Source organism: Elgaria multicarinata, chromosome 17, assembly GCF_023053635.1.
Source record: "Elgaria multicarinata webbii isolate HBS135686 ecotype San Diego chromosome 17, rElgMul1.1.pri, whole genome shotgun sequence".
Lineage (NCBI taxonomy): Eukaryota > Metazoa > Chordata > Lepidosauria > Squamata > Anguidae > Elgaria > Elgaria multicarinata.
In genome coordinates this window covers 21,878,516-21,894,045 of record NC_086187.1, presented here as the reverse complement: position 1 = coordinate 21,894,045, position 15,530 = coordinate 21,878,516, and the positions used below count along the sequence as shown (strand labels likewise).

At 39.1% G+C, this 15,530-nt stretch overlaps 1 protein-coding gene across 2 annotated transcripts in view; it reads left to right on the top strand.

The window, feature by feature from the left end:
• Positions 1 to 15,530, top strand: part of USP22 (ubiquitin specific peptidase 22) — a 93,192-nt gene that overhangs the window by 38,082 nt on the left and 39,580 nt on the right. For both annotated transcript variants that reach the window (XM_063143048.1, XM_063143049.1), the window contains 3 exons: positions 1,258 to 1,371; positions 1,882 to 1,926; positions 6,101 to 6,202. In XM_063143048.1, coding sequence (XP_062999118.1) covers positions 1,258 to 1,371; positions 1,882 to 1,926; positions 6,101 to 6,202 — 261 coding nt within the window. The remainder of the gene's footprint in view (positions 1 to 1,257; positions 1,372 to 1,881; positions 1,927 to 6,100; positions 6,203 to 15,530) is intronic.

Here is a 15,530-nt window from a genome sequence, read left to right as displayed (position 1 = left end):
TATGAAAAAATACTCAGCCATACAATTCATAAAACAAATGGGATTACAGTGGCTCTTCACTTTCACTAAAACAGCAGAAGCTGAAAATACTAGAGGGCACAAGACAGTCAGCAACGTATTTAAAAAGGCCTTACTTTAAAACAAAAAATAATCCAGTGACATAAATTAATAAACCAATGTGGTGTGATGAGCTCCTGTGGGGTGGGGAAGAGAGAGGAGACTAATTCCACAGGGTGAGTGCCACAGCTGACAGAGTCCTGCTCCACACCTACACAGTTCTCGTTTTCTGTACATGAGGGAATATGAAGCAAAGTCTCAGTTGCTGTGGGTATTTGGGTGGTAGGGTATAGAATACACATGGGAAAAGCTGTTCCCCTAAGAGATACGAAGCCCAGGCCATTAGTAGCGTTAAATGTAAGAAACAAGACCAGAACCTTGAATTGCGTCTGGAAGCTGCCTTGCATCTGGAAGGCACAGGTGCCTTGAAGCAGGTGTTCTGCGCTCGCTGTGGCCTATTCCTGTCAATAGACAATAGGGCTCCTGGACTGTCTTGAAAATCAGCTGCACAGATAATGTTTTTGCAAAACTTTTTATGGTTTATTGCTTAGGTCCACCAGACTTAACCAAACCACATTGGTTAGCACCCTTACTATTTTATTTTGAACGCTACACCTAGTCTTCAGCGGCCATTTGGCATTTCTAGAGTGGATGGTGGTGGGCTTTGCGCTCTGCTCTCCTCCACTGTTCTATACTGTTAGCTCAGTATCTTATACTTTGTGTAGGACCTATATTTACATTGTTGAGGGACAAAAAATAATTAGAGGAATGTACAAATGCACAGCTTAAGAGAAATTTACTTTGGTTGTCTTTGGGATATAGATTTTTGCCCACTTCACAGCCACAGCAAAGTCAAAAACATTTTGTCACTAGCCTCGCTTTGTGAACTGCTTATTTCAGTTTTCTGTAACATTAATAAAATGTATTTTCAGTTTGCAACCTGTTTTTATTTTCTGTATCTTTGTTCTTGTTAGAGGCCTGCCCGTACTTGAACTGGATAGTAAGAATTTGCATAGTGTTGGTTGTGTTGAGTTCAAATTTAAGAGACCATGGTGATAAACAAATTTTAACTAATGAGAAAAGCTGAGAATTTCCTTCCCTTGATTAAGAGGAACTATTATGAAAGTTAGAGCCTGTATTTTAAAATTTTACATTTTTGTGTGTTTTTCTCTCCCCTCCCCCCACCTTTTGTTTCTGCAGCCATAGACCTTTTGTATGGGGGTATATACTGCTTTATGTGTCAAGATTACATATACGACAAAGATATGGAACAAATTGCCAAAGAAGAACAACGGAAGGCTTGGAAGCTACAAGGTTTGGTTTTCTTTAAGTATCTGCCTGAAAGAATGCTCACTTTCATTCTTAGTCATACCTGGCCCTCTCCCACCCATCAAGGATAGAAACCAATAAGAGGACCATTGACCTTTCTTTGGGGCACAAATTCAAGTTGTGGGAGATACGAAAGTAGAAGTTACTTCTCTTCAGGGGCTGGCTAGGCTGTTTAATATGCTGAACTCACTAAATTATAGCCAAACTTAAGTTTTAAAAATTACTTTCAATGAAATGACTCGCTCCTTATGGTTGTGCAAAGTTAATGATGAGAGCAAATCTACCTTTTTGAGCATAGTAGACAAGAAATCTGTAGCGTTCATACGAAATGCCACCTTTTCCCTCTACGATTATCTCATAAAATGTGCCAGCTTTATAAGCACACGCTTTTGTTTACACATACAATATGTATATCTGTAAATATTAACACACAAGTATATGTACACACATTTGTTTTATTATTCAGTTTGCTTTCCCTAATTTTTTCTTTTTTAGCCTTCACCCCAACAATGGTTTCTCACTACCAGTGTACAATGACAGGTAAGAAGTGTGAGCTGGCAACACATTTCACTAACAAGCGTCCCTTTGCTGATTATCTGCCATTTTTAGACAAAAATCATGCCACTTTTATATGTGTATATTGTATTATTATTGATAATGTTTATCGGGGGTCAGGAAGGTGATCAACATTTGCATGACCTTCCCATGGCTGAACTATTCCAAAATCTGGAGGAATGCAAACGATTAGAGATTATTTTGACCACCTTGAGGCATTTTTAAAGAACCTCTTCCTAAATATAGGTTTAATTGCCTTAAGGGCCCTTAACAGAAAAGTGTACAATAGCATTGCAACCTTCTCTTTTGTGATAAATATTACTGTGGGCTGATGGATTATTCCTCATCCCCAACATAACTGTTTTGACACCTTCTTTTTGAAGTAGTTCAGTCAAAGGAAGAAAAAATACGGATTTTGGTACAAGAAAACGAAGGCATAAAATGTTTTATGTAAAAGCCATTTCAAGGAAAAGGTGCAGGAGGATATCTGACTGCAAATATTTGGGAAGGTATTTTTAAACCTTGTGTTGGCAATTGAATAACCTCTTAAATATGTTAAAATGTGCTTGTCTTTGATCTAAGAGGTAATTAACTTGAAAGAGCAAAACAGCTGCACTGGACTTAATATAAGTTGTGGACTTGTAGTCTGGAATTGCAGGTCCAGCGTTAAACATGCATTCAAGTACCATTAAAGTCTGGGTGACTTCAATACAATATAAGTACGTTTGGGACACCATGTAATGCTAATATTTGGAGTTTTCTGATGTCCTCCTTGGATACCCCCTCCCCCAATAACGCAAACAGGAGAGGAAAGTTTGGAATATTCTGCAGGTAGTAGTCTTAATTTATCTGGGAATGCCAACCCAATTTAATCTTTTTAAATAACTGGCTACAAGATAGCTCTTCTAGTAGTATTTTTGAAAATTAGAATTGAAGCCCATGAGCATGGAGAACGTTTGTAGTCTAGCGGTAAAAAGTGAGCGTTGGGGAGTCCCCAGTTCAAATCTCAACTCTGCTATGAACTCACTCGCTGGATTTAGTCAAGCTGCTATCTTTCAATTTCAGCCATCTTACCTGCAATATGGAGATATTGACTTAACTCAAGGGTTGTTATAGTAATTAATGAAAGAGGAGCATAGAAAGCTGTTTTATACCACTTAGGACTATTTGTCTGTCTGACCCAGTATTGCCCTCTCTAGGAGCAACTCTCCAGTGGTCTCGGGTAGTGGTCTTCTTGCCCTGCTAATTCATCCTTTTTAATTGGAGGTGCCAAGAATTGGATTGAGGCCAGTACCTAAATTATGGTCCCTCCCCTAAAAAAGCTCAACAATTATGAGATGGAGAACCACTTCATCGCAGTTGAATCCCAACCCTTCTGCCCAGAGCTCATGAAGGAATATGGGGGTGAGGAGTGATTATCCATCTAATCCTCACCATTTTCTGAGATAAAATGGACTGAGAGAAAGCAACTGGCAAAAGTTGCAAAATGACAGTTATCTATTCAGAGAGTGGAGTTTCTCTCACTGGGTAGGAAAAGAAAACCTTCTAGCTGTACATAGTTAAATTCTCTAGACATTCTGTACGTTTGTATGGTCATTTCCAATCTGTGACTCTGGTTAATTTCTACTATTTCCATTATGTTACTGTAGAGAGAATTATGTTTCTGTATAATTATTTTATGCCGTGACAGACAATGTGTTAAGAGGGCAGCTAAACATTTGATAAAATATTGGCATCAACATTCCCAAATATTTGTGAGTGGTACCATGGTTTGTTTTGCATGTTTTCCAAGGAAACTGAGACATTCTAAGCATTTACAGTTGGCTTACATTCCAAAATTGAACAAAAACTTAATTTTCTTCCTCACTAAATAGAGTCTAAATGATAAGTGTCTAAGCTGTTTTGCTCTAAATATTTGTCCGCATATTTAACTCTGTGTCTGCGTTCGCTATTGCTACTTATTGAACAACTGGATCGCCTCTTTTCCTATGGAGCAGTTGAATCTTGTTTCTCTTAAGTATTTAGTTGCAAATCCTAATACATCCTTACTGTACATATTGGATATTTATACTTTTTGTCTTGAGACCCCTTTAATCCAACCCGATTGACAGACTATACTGACAAGTCCTTCATGCCAGCTGCAGCATAGCAATGTTAGGTTTATAAGGTTTTCCATCAGTTAAAACAGGAGCAGTTTGTGGGAGCAGATGAGCTCCTGTGTTAAATATAGTGCATGTTGAAGGATAATTTTAAAACCTTTACTGAAGACACCCAACAGAAGCTTTCAGCCAAGTAGGTTCGTTGTATGCGTGTCTTTGTAATAGTGCCTCAGTCATCATTGCAAATGCATATAATATTCAAAGAACTATAGCTATTTAATCCAATATTTAATGGAAATTGGTTTCCACTTTATTTTCCTGGGTGATATTTTTTCCTCTTCAGTTGTTAGGGGACTATGTCAGGACAACAGAAAATAGCCAAGAGATTCTCAGTACTTGTAGTAAAGAGTAATTGTTCCCATTTCTGTTGATGGGGGGGTCTCTTGTTTTGCTGAATCTAAGATGATGAACCTTCCAGTATTGGAAGATTGTTTACATAGGGCACAATCTATTCATATATGGTTGGGGAATGCTGGAAGTTGTGGGAGTTTTTTTCTGTCTAAACATGCATTGGATGGTATCCTTAGAGGTGTTTTTTTTGGTGTTTTGGCCATATTCTTTGCTATAAAAGTGGCACCAGAGGCAGAGCTCAAGTTTAAAATGTAAAAAGCAGAGTAAGTTATTGGGGTAAGAAAGCATGTTGGGTGAGTAGCATTTAATGGGCACGTTTTGAACATAAAGATCAAAACCTGTTACACAGTGTATATTATGCACAATATGTGTGTCCCTCTAGTCATGCTCACCAGTTGCTTTACTCTTTTTTCTTTTTGGCATAACACATATGCTTAATCACTTACTTTCTGTACCACTGCTTTGAACAGTGTGCATTTCACACAGAATAAGATGAACTTCAATTGAATTTAAATCTCAGTTTTACAGTAGTGTCTTTTGTAGGAACCAAATGGTTGCCCAAACATGCTGTTAGTATTTTAGACTGAATATCTAGATGCACTTCTGATACCTACATCTAATCTATTTTGCCCAGTTCTTCTCTGTCTTCGAGCAGTGAGCTTCTATTCCACTCCCAAGCATTGTTCTTATGTTTGGATGACAAATTTTCAGCTACAACTCCTTAAGATAAGAGTGATATTTTTGTTCTTGTTGGCAGATTAAAATCAGTGCATCTAACTATTTTTCAGTAGCGTACAGCTTAACTAAAACCTGGATTCAAAGAGCTGCTCACTCAAGGGGTTTGCACTAGCCCAGTGACATCTTTGGCTTTTTTTTTCTTTGAATGGCTGATCACCAAAACGTCCTTTGAAACTCTGTTCAGTTTCAAAATACTGTTTTGCCTTACATAAGGGACTCTTCTCTAAGAAAGACAAGTCTAAAACTTCCCTTTGCTCACAGAACTTGTTTTATGGTTCTTTGGGCCCTGACCTATTTTTCCTATGAGTCCATCTACACTGACAGCTTTAAGGGAATTTTGCATTAGTATATCCTGAAATGTGTGATTTAGGAAATAATATGATAATAATAAGCTATCTGATTCTGCATTGTATCTCTTAAGGGTGTATCTGTCTAGTAAGTTGGATTTCTTTTTTGTTTTGCTATTTGTTACTATATGTGATTGAATTGATCTGGGCACAGTGGGGCTGTATCTCAGCCTGCCTGTATATAGTTTCAAGACGTGGTTGTGCTGGCAGTATGACCTTTCTGAGCCCAGAGAGAATGGTGGACGCTTGAAACAAATACCCTCATGAATGGCGATCTGCTGTTGTGCTTTTAATTGAAGGGGTTTTTTTTCCACCCATTGTTGGGGGGTGGGGAGAAGGGGGAGAACTGTTACTTGGAAACCAGTAGGAATTCTATACAAGTAGCTGCTTTTGTGTGCTTTTAGCACATATTTATGGGAACATATTGTGAAGGTCAATTGCTGCCTTTCTGAACTATAGGGAATCCAACTTAACGGATGATGCAGTTTACATTGCAATATTCTTGTAGCTCTTTAGTAAGCAGCCTCCTGAAATATATATGTATATTTCTTGTTAATTACACAGGTATTGGAGAGAAGTATTCAACATGGGAGCCAACCAAACGAGAGTTAGAGCTGCTTCGACACAACCCCAAGCGGAGAAAAATAACTACAAACTGCACCATAGGTAAGTGAGAGAGTCTGCATTTTCCACACCATTCCACAGCAGTCTGCAGCTGTATCTATGCTTCATGATGACCTTATGTATCATTTTCTGACTTGTGCCATGGTTGATTTCAGTCCTTTCTTTTGTCAAAATACTGAAGATAGTGAATCTCCATTGGAAGTCTTCAAAAGCAGAGACTTGGGTACTGTTTACACTAATTCTAAGGGTCACAATATTGCTACTGTCACTAATGTCTGGAGATGTAATGACCCAGTGGGAGATAATCCAAAAACTCCAAGGCCCTTGCTTTTCCTGTTTCAACTCCTGTAGATTCTGTTAGCAGCACATTGTGCCAGTATGAATTACACAGCCAAATTGGAGCATTCACTTCCTTGAGAACTGCAGTTGGTTAGCAAAGTGAAGCACATGACACAGACTTCAAATGGAACTCTTTAGACTTTCTCATTTTCTGCACCGATTGTGCAATTTGGCAGTTTCATATTTCTGGTTTTAATTTTTTGTATGCTCACTCTACACCTGAGGGAGTGCTAATTTGAAAGGCAGGTGTGACTTGAAATGACCAGGAAAAGAGGATTTGCATAGAACCATCTTGCTTCTGGACCATCTTTAAATAATGGATGATCTGCGTATCAATCACTTGAGCCGTATTAGCAGGGGCTTGAACTATATAGTGTTGATGTGTTGGGGGATTTGGATTGCATTTACCTTCCCCTCCCTTGGACCACAAGATACATACATTGGCCACCATGTTTCAGTTATCATGCGTTCATGTATGGAATCCACAGTATTCAGTGACTTCCAGAAGTATGTACATGGCAAAATAGACATGCAGTTTTCACCCATGGGGCCTGTTCAGACAATACGCTATACCATGATTAGGCCACTAACCCTTTTGCAGCAAATGGTTAGTGAGGTTGTTTAAACTGTGGTTATGTGGCCACCATGGTTAGGAATGCTTCACACGACATGCTAAGTCATGGTTCGCATGGCACACTAAGCCAGAATGTTTAGCTCAAAATGCTTAATCACCGTGGCTTAGCGTGTCGTCTGAACAGGGTCATTATGTTGTACTTTTATTTACACATGTTGGGCAAATGTTGGTTATTAAGCCGTGAGAGATGTCTGTATTCAGAATAAATGGACTCCACTCCAAAGAATTGAGTTGAGAACACAAAACACTATAACGAAATATAGCTGGTTAGTTTAAAACAGCCCTTGCAGACATGACTCTGAATAACTCCTGGCCTCCAGTTCAAGATTTAATTATTCTGTTGTGGCATATCAGACAGACTAATAGCATACTCTGAATCAGAACACTGATAATGTTTTGACTAGTTCACTTTTGTATGCATTCTAAAGTAAATAGGGGAAAAACCTGCTTCATTCTTCCTATTTTATTATATTTTAAGCAATGTAACAACACATCAAGCTAATTTACAACAGTAGTGATATAAGCGAGAGAGTGTGGGGTATGTGTGTGCAAACACAGGATATTTTGGGTTTTCTTGCACAGCTTATATCTTGTTACCATTTCTTTCTCTCTCCATAAGACCAGTACTCCTGAACAGACTGAGGTATTAGCTAGGGATCAGCTCGCTTCTGATTAGCATATGAAGTGACTTTGTGGCTGAAGACTCCACTGCATTAACAATAGGCAGCATTAGGTTCCCAAAGCACATGGGTAATTAGCTAGAGCCACCTGGGATTCCCATTTGCAGTGTTGCCAAAAAAAAAAAAGGGGGGGGAGGCAGAAGGAGAACCTCTTTAAAAAGGGTGGGGAGAGGAAGGAGTCCAAATCCTTTTCAAGAGAAATGATGAGTAGTGGGGGAGATGCCACAAACAATGGCACCATAACAGTGGCAGGTGGCTTTTGCAGCTGTGTGACACTCGGCAGCATGACCTGGGCGAGTGAAGCATGAGTGGAATAAATATTGCAATAGCTCTTCAGCGCAAAGGTGGTGGCACAGGAAAGGCAGTGAGCGCAGAACAGTGGCCTGAAAATTACTTCTGGTTCTCTAGGCAGCAACCAGAAACATTGCTTGATTCTTCAGTATTGCATAAACTATGCATGAGCTTCTGCGCATGAGGGCCTAACTCGAGGTGATGGGAAGATGTTGAAGACTGCATGAATACTTTAAGGCCTACTTTTAAAGTGGCAAATGTGCTGCTGCTTCTCCCCTCCTTCCCCTTTGGTCTACTTAGTTTGTGTTCCTGTAATTGGCTTAGAACTAGAGCAAGGAATCTCTAGCACTGGTTTACATTTTAATTGTGGGTCGAAGGTAGGTGTGAGTCCCTGCCCAAAGTGGCAGTCTGTGAAAGCATGGTTGAAGGTGAGTTTTGTGGTCTCTATTTTTTAGCATCTGATAAACTTGGTAAGTCAGAAGTGGAATCAAGCGTTGCATAAATGTTTTTAAAATTCTATAACGTAACCTTTCATTTAGCAGGAAAATGAATAATTAGCACTCTTACCCAATTTAACCTCTTTCCCGTTACTTGTCTTGCTTTCACTTAATAAATCACTACAGATTTTTAAAATATATATTTTAGCTCTCTGTAGATGATACTTAAGATAGATTTCCCCAGACATGGTTGCAATCGAATCCATGTTTCTGAAAACTGTTTGAAGCTCCTTGCATGCATTGTTTACAACAATGCTGGCAAAATTGCCCTCTCACAGAGGGCATTTGATTGATTGTAAAATTAGTTTAAAATTCACAATTTTAAGTCCTGTGTAAATTGTACCAGTAAATACTTTTAGAACCAACTAGAAAAAAAGAGTGAGATAGTTTTAAAATGGAGCAACTGTGTTTTACATCCATTGAAGTCCTGCTCTTTTTGAAGTTGACAGTAACTTTTTACTTTAAAAATTCAGAATCTAGGCCAGAGATAACATGTGGTTTTGTACTTTCACTTACCACTGTATCTTCAGTCTTCCTAATACTTGGGTTTTGCTTGTTGTCTTTGATTAATACAACAATAATAAGAGAATTTGAAACCTTAATGTGTATCCCCCCCCCAAAAAAAGGCATGTGTGTAAGTGGCCAGAAAGCTTTTCTGAAAGCAGACTGTTCCAGGAGGCTCAATTGTACCAGCCATCTGTGAGAGAAGAATCACACAGCTGCTTCAAAGTTCTATGAGGTTTGTTTCTTCTAGAAATCTGTGGACGATGTTAAATTTTAGTCAAATCAAAGCTCCCAGATTTGTTGCCTAACGGGATGTGTCTAATCTGGTGATTTGGATGCAGTTCACTTTGGTTCTCAATTCCTAATGACGTTCATATGTCTGGTGCGATCATGCGCCTTAGTGATGCCACTTACAGATTTCCATTTAGGGGATTGGATGATAAATCACAAGTTGGGAAATAGAATCTTTTCTTCAGGGACTGTGTAGCATAAATGCCTAGTTAAATATAAAGATTTGTTGCTGTTTTGAATTATCATGTCCATTTCTCCCCCTTTCGGAGGTCTTTGTGATAATCCTTATAATATAGAATTTAGAACTGTACAAGGTAAACAGAGATAGAAAAGCTTATAAGTGTGCATTTATTCTGGTTAGTAAATACATTCTCTGCTACTTGTTCTCAAATATCTACTTTGGCCTCCAGTACAAGCTTGTTCTATCAGATTCAGTTGTTTAGGAATACAACATTCACTCACAACATTTCTTGTTTGTATTTGAGCCAACGGAGTTGCACTTATATAAACACTGAGCGCATATTGATCTGATTTTTTTGTTTTTTGACTTCATAAAAGAATAAACAGCAGTGTTCCCTCACCCCTCAACATTTCCAGCATTGGATTCCGGTATTTCTGCAAGTTGAGCACATGAACAAATCGTTTGAATGGGGCATACATAAATAACTTAATACCTCAGTTCTGGGAATATCTGTAGTTCTTTCACATTAACGTATTTATAAATTCTGCTACTGCTGTTTTTGTTAATTTGAATTCATAATTTGGCCATAGCCATATTTTTAATAAAACACATAAAATGCCCTTGATTAAATTGGAAATCTAGTTAAATACTATATTAAAGTCCTCTACTTACTTATGGATGAAGGTCCAGGCTGCCAAAAACAAATATTTCGAAATGCTTTTGAATGCTGTTATTAATCAGAATACCTTAATCTAGAAGTTGCCATGTCCTAAAAACAAAAACTGACCTTCATGTTGCATCTTCTTGGTTTTAAACTCTTTACTACCCTAGGAAATCTAAACAGCAGGCTGGTTCACACAACACAGCATCTTATTGTGGGTTATTTAACCTCTGATCAGCCATGGTGTGTGGTGGCCCCCGTTTTGAATATGCAACCCCCTACAACAATATGAACGTTGTGTGATGTTGTTTAACCCTTGCATAACCCCCAATCAGGAGTTGCATGTTCAAATCGCTTAAATAATCCAAGGTGAGCCCCAGCGTGTCGCGTGAATCAGGTCGCTATGAATACAATAAAAACAAATTTCGACCATTTCCTCCCCCAAACTGCAGAAAAACATGTGTATAGGTTAACAGTGCTATCCTATAAATGAGTATTCAAAAGTAAGTCCCATTGAGTTCAAAGGGGTTTTCTCGCAGGTAACTGGGCATAGTATTGCACTTTATGGAAAGTAATAACACGGGGACAAGATTTTAACATGTTTCTTTGGCAACAAAGTCAGATTTTATTTTAAGAGATATTTAATTCACTATTTTAAGTGAATTTAAATTCTGATTTCTATTAAAACACTTTTTTCTTTTCAAAAAATAGTTTTTTAGTCCCCCTGCACTTAATATATGGTACAAAAGAGCAGCTTCCAACTTCTGAACTACTAGCTGTATTTTACCTTATGAACAGTTGTAAATTGCCCAGAGAGCTTCTGCTATTGGGCAGTGTAGAGATGATGATGATGATGATGATGATGATGATGATGATGATGATGATAATAGGTGGGTAATAGTTCCTGTTCTGTCAACGTGTGGCTGCCTGGTACTTCTCTCTTTCACCTGGACAGCAAAAGTGTTGTTTTAGGCAGCTTGATAAATTGGAGCAGAAGATCCTTACCAGTATGATAGGTCATAGTTGTTCACTTGTTTATACAAACGAAACAGGAGATTGAACTCAGATTGCTACTTGGCAGATTGCTACTTGGACCTGAAGAGCAGACAGTGTTTCTACGTTACATGGTTGAAATCTCTGTCTTGGATATTTGATGGGAACCACCCTTGAAAACGTGTTTCTCTGCTAAGGAGATCTCAGCAGGGGTGGAATTCCAGTCTTGGCATTTCCATCAAAAAGTCTGTCTCTTGGACCTGCCTGCCTAAACTCACAAGTGAATGGGAGAACAGGGCCTCTAAGAACAATAGTAGAGGCCAAACAGGTTTCACTTATGGGAGCAAGCAGTTTCAGAGATAATCTGGTCCTAAGCCATTTAAGGCTGTACAGGTCAGCACCAGTAATTCAAATGGACTCCTCAAACCAAATGGGCAACCATTTCTGAGCATTGGCAATTCACTAGTAGTCAACATCAGGACATGTTGATCTTCTCTAAATGCCCAATGTAGTGTGGCAATAGCCAAGAACAGAGGTAATGCCACCATCTACCTGCACACCTGAGAGCAATTTGCCCTTAATGGGCGAGCAAAGAGCTAGTTTTCACCTCTTGCCCAAAAGTAGGATGCGTTTATCTTTCTTACCTGCACTTCATTCTTTTGTTATGGTGTATACTAGCTCCAGCATCCAGATTAAGACCAAGGAAACAAAAGCTCAATGTGGTTGTAGATTTTAAAAAGACAAAGTCAAGGGCCAGATCTAGGAAACCATTAAAGGCAGAATTGAATTGGCTGAGTTTGATACTTTGACATTGAAATCTAAGACAGAGTTTTAAAAAGCCTTTCTGAACACATTTATTCTAGCAGAAATACAACACAGTCAAGTGTTCTGCGTGAAAGGATAGGTTGATGCTGCTTTGCTTTATGTTTTTCTGGGTTTTCTGTACAATATAGCTGGCTGTCTTGACTTAAGCCAATCATAATACTTTTTTTAAAAAAATAATACACTAAACCCTTTTTCAGGAGCTGTTGTCTCATATAGTTTAAAGGAATCAAGTAGTTGATTAAGGCTTTTTAGCTCCATTCAATTTTGGATGTTTAATCTGTGTCGGAGAAATCCTACCCTTCAGAGCAACGAAGGACCAACAAACTTGATTTACATACATAAATTTTACAGAGCATGAAATTGGAGATTACAAGCATCAAATTCAATGGCGTCAAAACATATCCTGCTGCAGGGAGTTTTGCTTTGTCTGAAAGTCTTGAAGACTGAGTGAGATTTAAACTTCATGAAATTCGTTTGTGGAAAAGTCTGATTAATTCAACCGCAGCAGCACTTATCCTTTATTTTTTATTGGAAAACTCTTATGCATATACTTCAGTCAGAAAACTGCTTAATCATGTAACCACTAGCAGTTAGCCTGGAGATTTGAAAGTGAGGAGGAGCATCTTTGTATGTTACAATGGGGTATAATTTAATCAGCAATCTCTTCCGATATTTTCCTCCTAAGGACATACTCTTGAAGCTCTTAGCTGCAAGTTTGCTTGCTTCTAAAATAAGTTAATATAAGTTAACTTAACCAAATATTTCTAAAGCGCTTGATCCTACTGGATCTTGCTAGGGATCTTGGAGGCCTCACAAGTAATTATGGTGGTGTTCACTCATGCATTCTGGAAACTGCCGGGGAGCTTTTTAGAAGATCCTCCTGCACTAAGTTGTTACTAACGGAATCTCAGCAGCTCCATATGGCTGACAATTCTACAGCCAACTTTTTTTTTTGAAGAAGGTATTTTTACTAAACTGGTGAAACAACTGTGTGATGTATCTATGAGTCATGGAACTGTGTGTGTGTGTGTGTGTGTGTTCAATTATCTGTGCACCAAGGACAACGTTAACTGTGCACCACACCAAATTTTTATTATGCTTTATAATGAGTCACTAGTTGAGTTTGGGTGGGAGGAAAAGGCACATCTGAAATACGGTATTACTTTGCAACTCAGAATCTAATTGAAGTGACACAGCCCTGGCAAATCCATATGTATTTAGTGGTGTTTTTCCTTCCTGTCCAGAAGTTTAGATCATAATTTATTTATTTATTTTAATTTAGGAAGTACTTGCACTCCGCACCTCCACCCTCCTATGCCATTATTGCTGCTCCCAGAACATTATTTGGCTGAGTCAGTATTGGGTATTCAGGTACAGCAGCTATGTGCAGACATGCCCAACCTGTGGCTGATGCCCATGGATGAGCAACTCCTCAAGCTGCTATAAGTTGCTTCTCGTGGTAGTCTTACATGCAGTAAGCCCATTTGTATGTGGCAGGTCTTCATACCACTGCTGACAGCCACAGCTGACGGGTGTGGGTGTGGGTGAAGAAAAATGCCAGCTCTGTGGCAATTTGAAGCAGCCTTCCGACAGCTACTGGTTTGTGTACATTAGCCTTTCCATAGCTGGTTCTGAAGAACTTGTGTGTTTATTGCAGGAAATGCTTCAAACAGGGAGAAAGCTGAAGAATAAAACTAAAGGTGTGACCCCAAACCCTGTAGGGCTCCGGTTCATACCCAGAGTTCCTGCAACCATATTGAAGCCATTGAATCGCAACCAAAACGTCTGCAGCCCAGACTTCTCATTAAAGCTTCTGTGTTGTGCTGTCTGTTCCAGTGTGATAACTTGCCCGTTTCCCATAATTCCTGCAGCTGGTCCCCTTCATAGACTTATGAACAAAGAGAAGTTACTAGCTAGACCAGCCTTACCACATTTGGTCAAAAGCCTCAGAGATGCTGGCTGATCAGTTATATAGATAATAGTTTATAGTAGCAGATACCATTAATAATGTCTTTATGTAATGTTATGGCTGTGTCTGGCACCCAAGGTATGCATTGTTGACTCTTGGCTTGCCGCTCCCACTCCCACCACCTCCCAACCATACCCTTTTCAAAGTTGAGCTACGATACACCCCACAGCATTTATACTCAGGCAGCCAGATTAAGTGACACTTATGTTAATATCTTTAGGACTTAACTCACACACCTAAGTGTTGGTTCAGCCTGAAATGGGAAGGCAAAGGGAGAGGATGTTAGAAAACAGGATAAGCCATACCACACCATTCTTCTTGGTATTAGTTTTTTATCAAATTAAACCTCACCTTTCCTCTACAAATAGTGCTCAAGGCATCTGACAACAATAAAAATATAAGAGAAAATACAAAATTATAATAAAAACGTATCAATTAAAAACACATCAATTAAAACAAAACAAGCAGCACAGTTTGACTATAGCAAACAAGTCTGCTTAAGACCAGGCATACACATGGGAAAAAGTGTCTCTGTGCATTACGTTTTTAGAAATTGGTATAGTTAGATTAGGGTGACCCTATGAAAAGGAGGACAGGGCTCCTGTAACTTCAACAGTTGTACAGAAAAGGGAATTTCAGGTGTCGTTTGTATGCATGCAGCACCTTGTGAAATTCCCCCTTCAGCACAACAGTTAAAGCTGCAGGAGCCCTGCCCTCTTCTGTACCTGGTCACTCTAGTATAGCTCCTTCAGCTTTAATTGTTGTGATGAAGAGGGAATTTCACCAGGTGCTGCATGCATACAAATAACACCTGCTGAAAATCCTTTTCTGTAGATACAGGAGCCCTATCCTCCTTTCCATATGGTCACCCTAAGTTAGATCATATGGATTTTTGGTGGCATGATTCCTCAGATCCAGGGTCCAAAGCAGCAGATCCCGTGCCTTCCCACTCGGTAATCCTTCACCATAGCAGTAACATCATAAAGAACTTAAAGAACCATGGACCAACTGACTTAAGGCCTGTAATTTCCTTTTCTGCCCTTCTCTGTCTCTCTCTTTCTGCTAAAATATTTTCCCCTTCAGCGCAGCATGCAGCCTTAACTGAAACCTTGGAAATCTCACTCTGAGGTGTAGTATTTAATTACTATTACTTGTAAAAAGACCAACAATGTCATCTTCAGGTATCTTTAGGTGTGTGGAGGTTGAAAGGAAGGGGACAAGGCTCTGGATTTTTCAGCTACTGTTGGCAGAGAGCAGGGTGTCAAGGAAGCAGGGAATTGCTAGAAAAGCTTCTTGACCTGCCTCTTGTGGCTTTGTCTTCCATCTTTTTTATCGATTAGAATATCCATGCAACGTAATCAAAGTCTCACTGAATTTCTAATGTGTTTAAAATTGTAGCCATAGGTTGGTATTCCAGGTTTTGTTAGTACAGCAAGCATCTCCCCACTCCCCCCATCTCTGTTGATGTAGCCTTGAACAGTAGAGAGAACTTTGATTCTACGTTG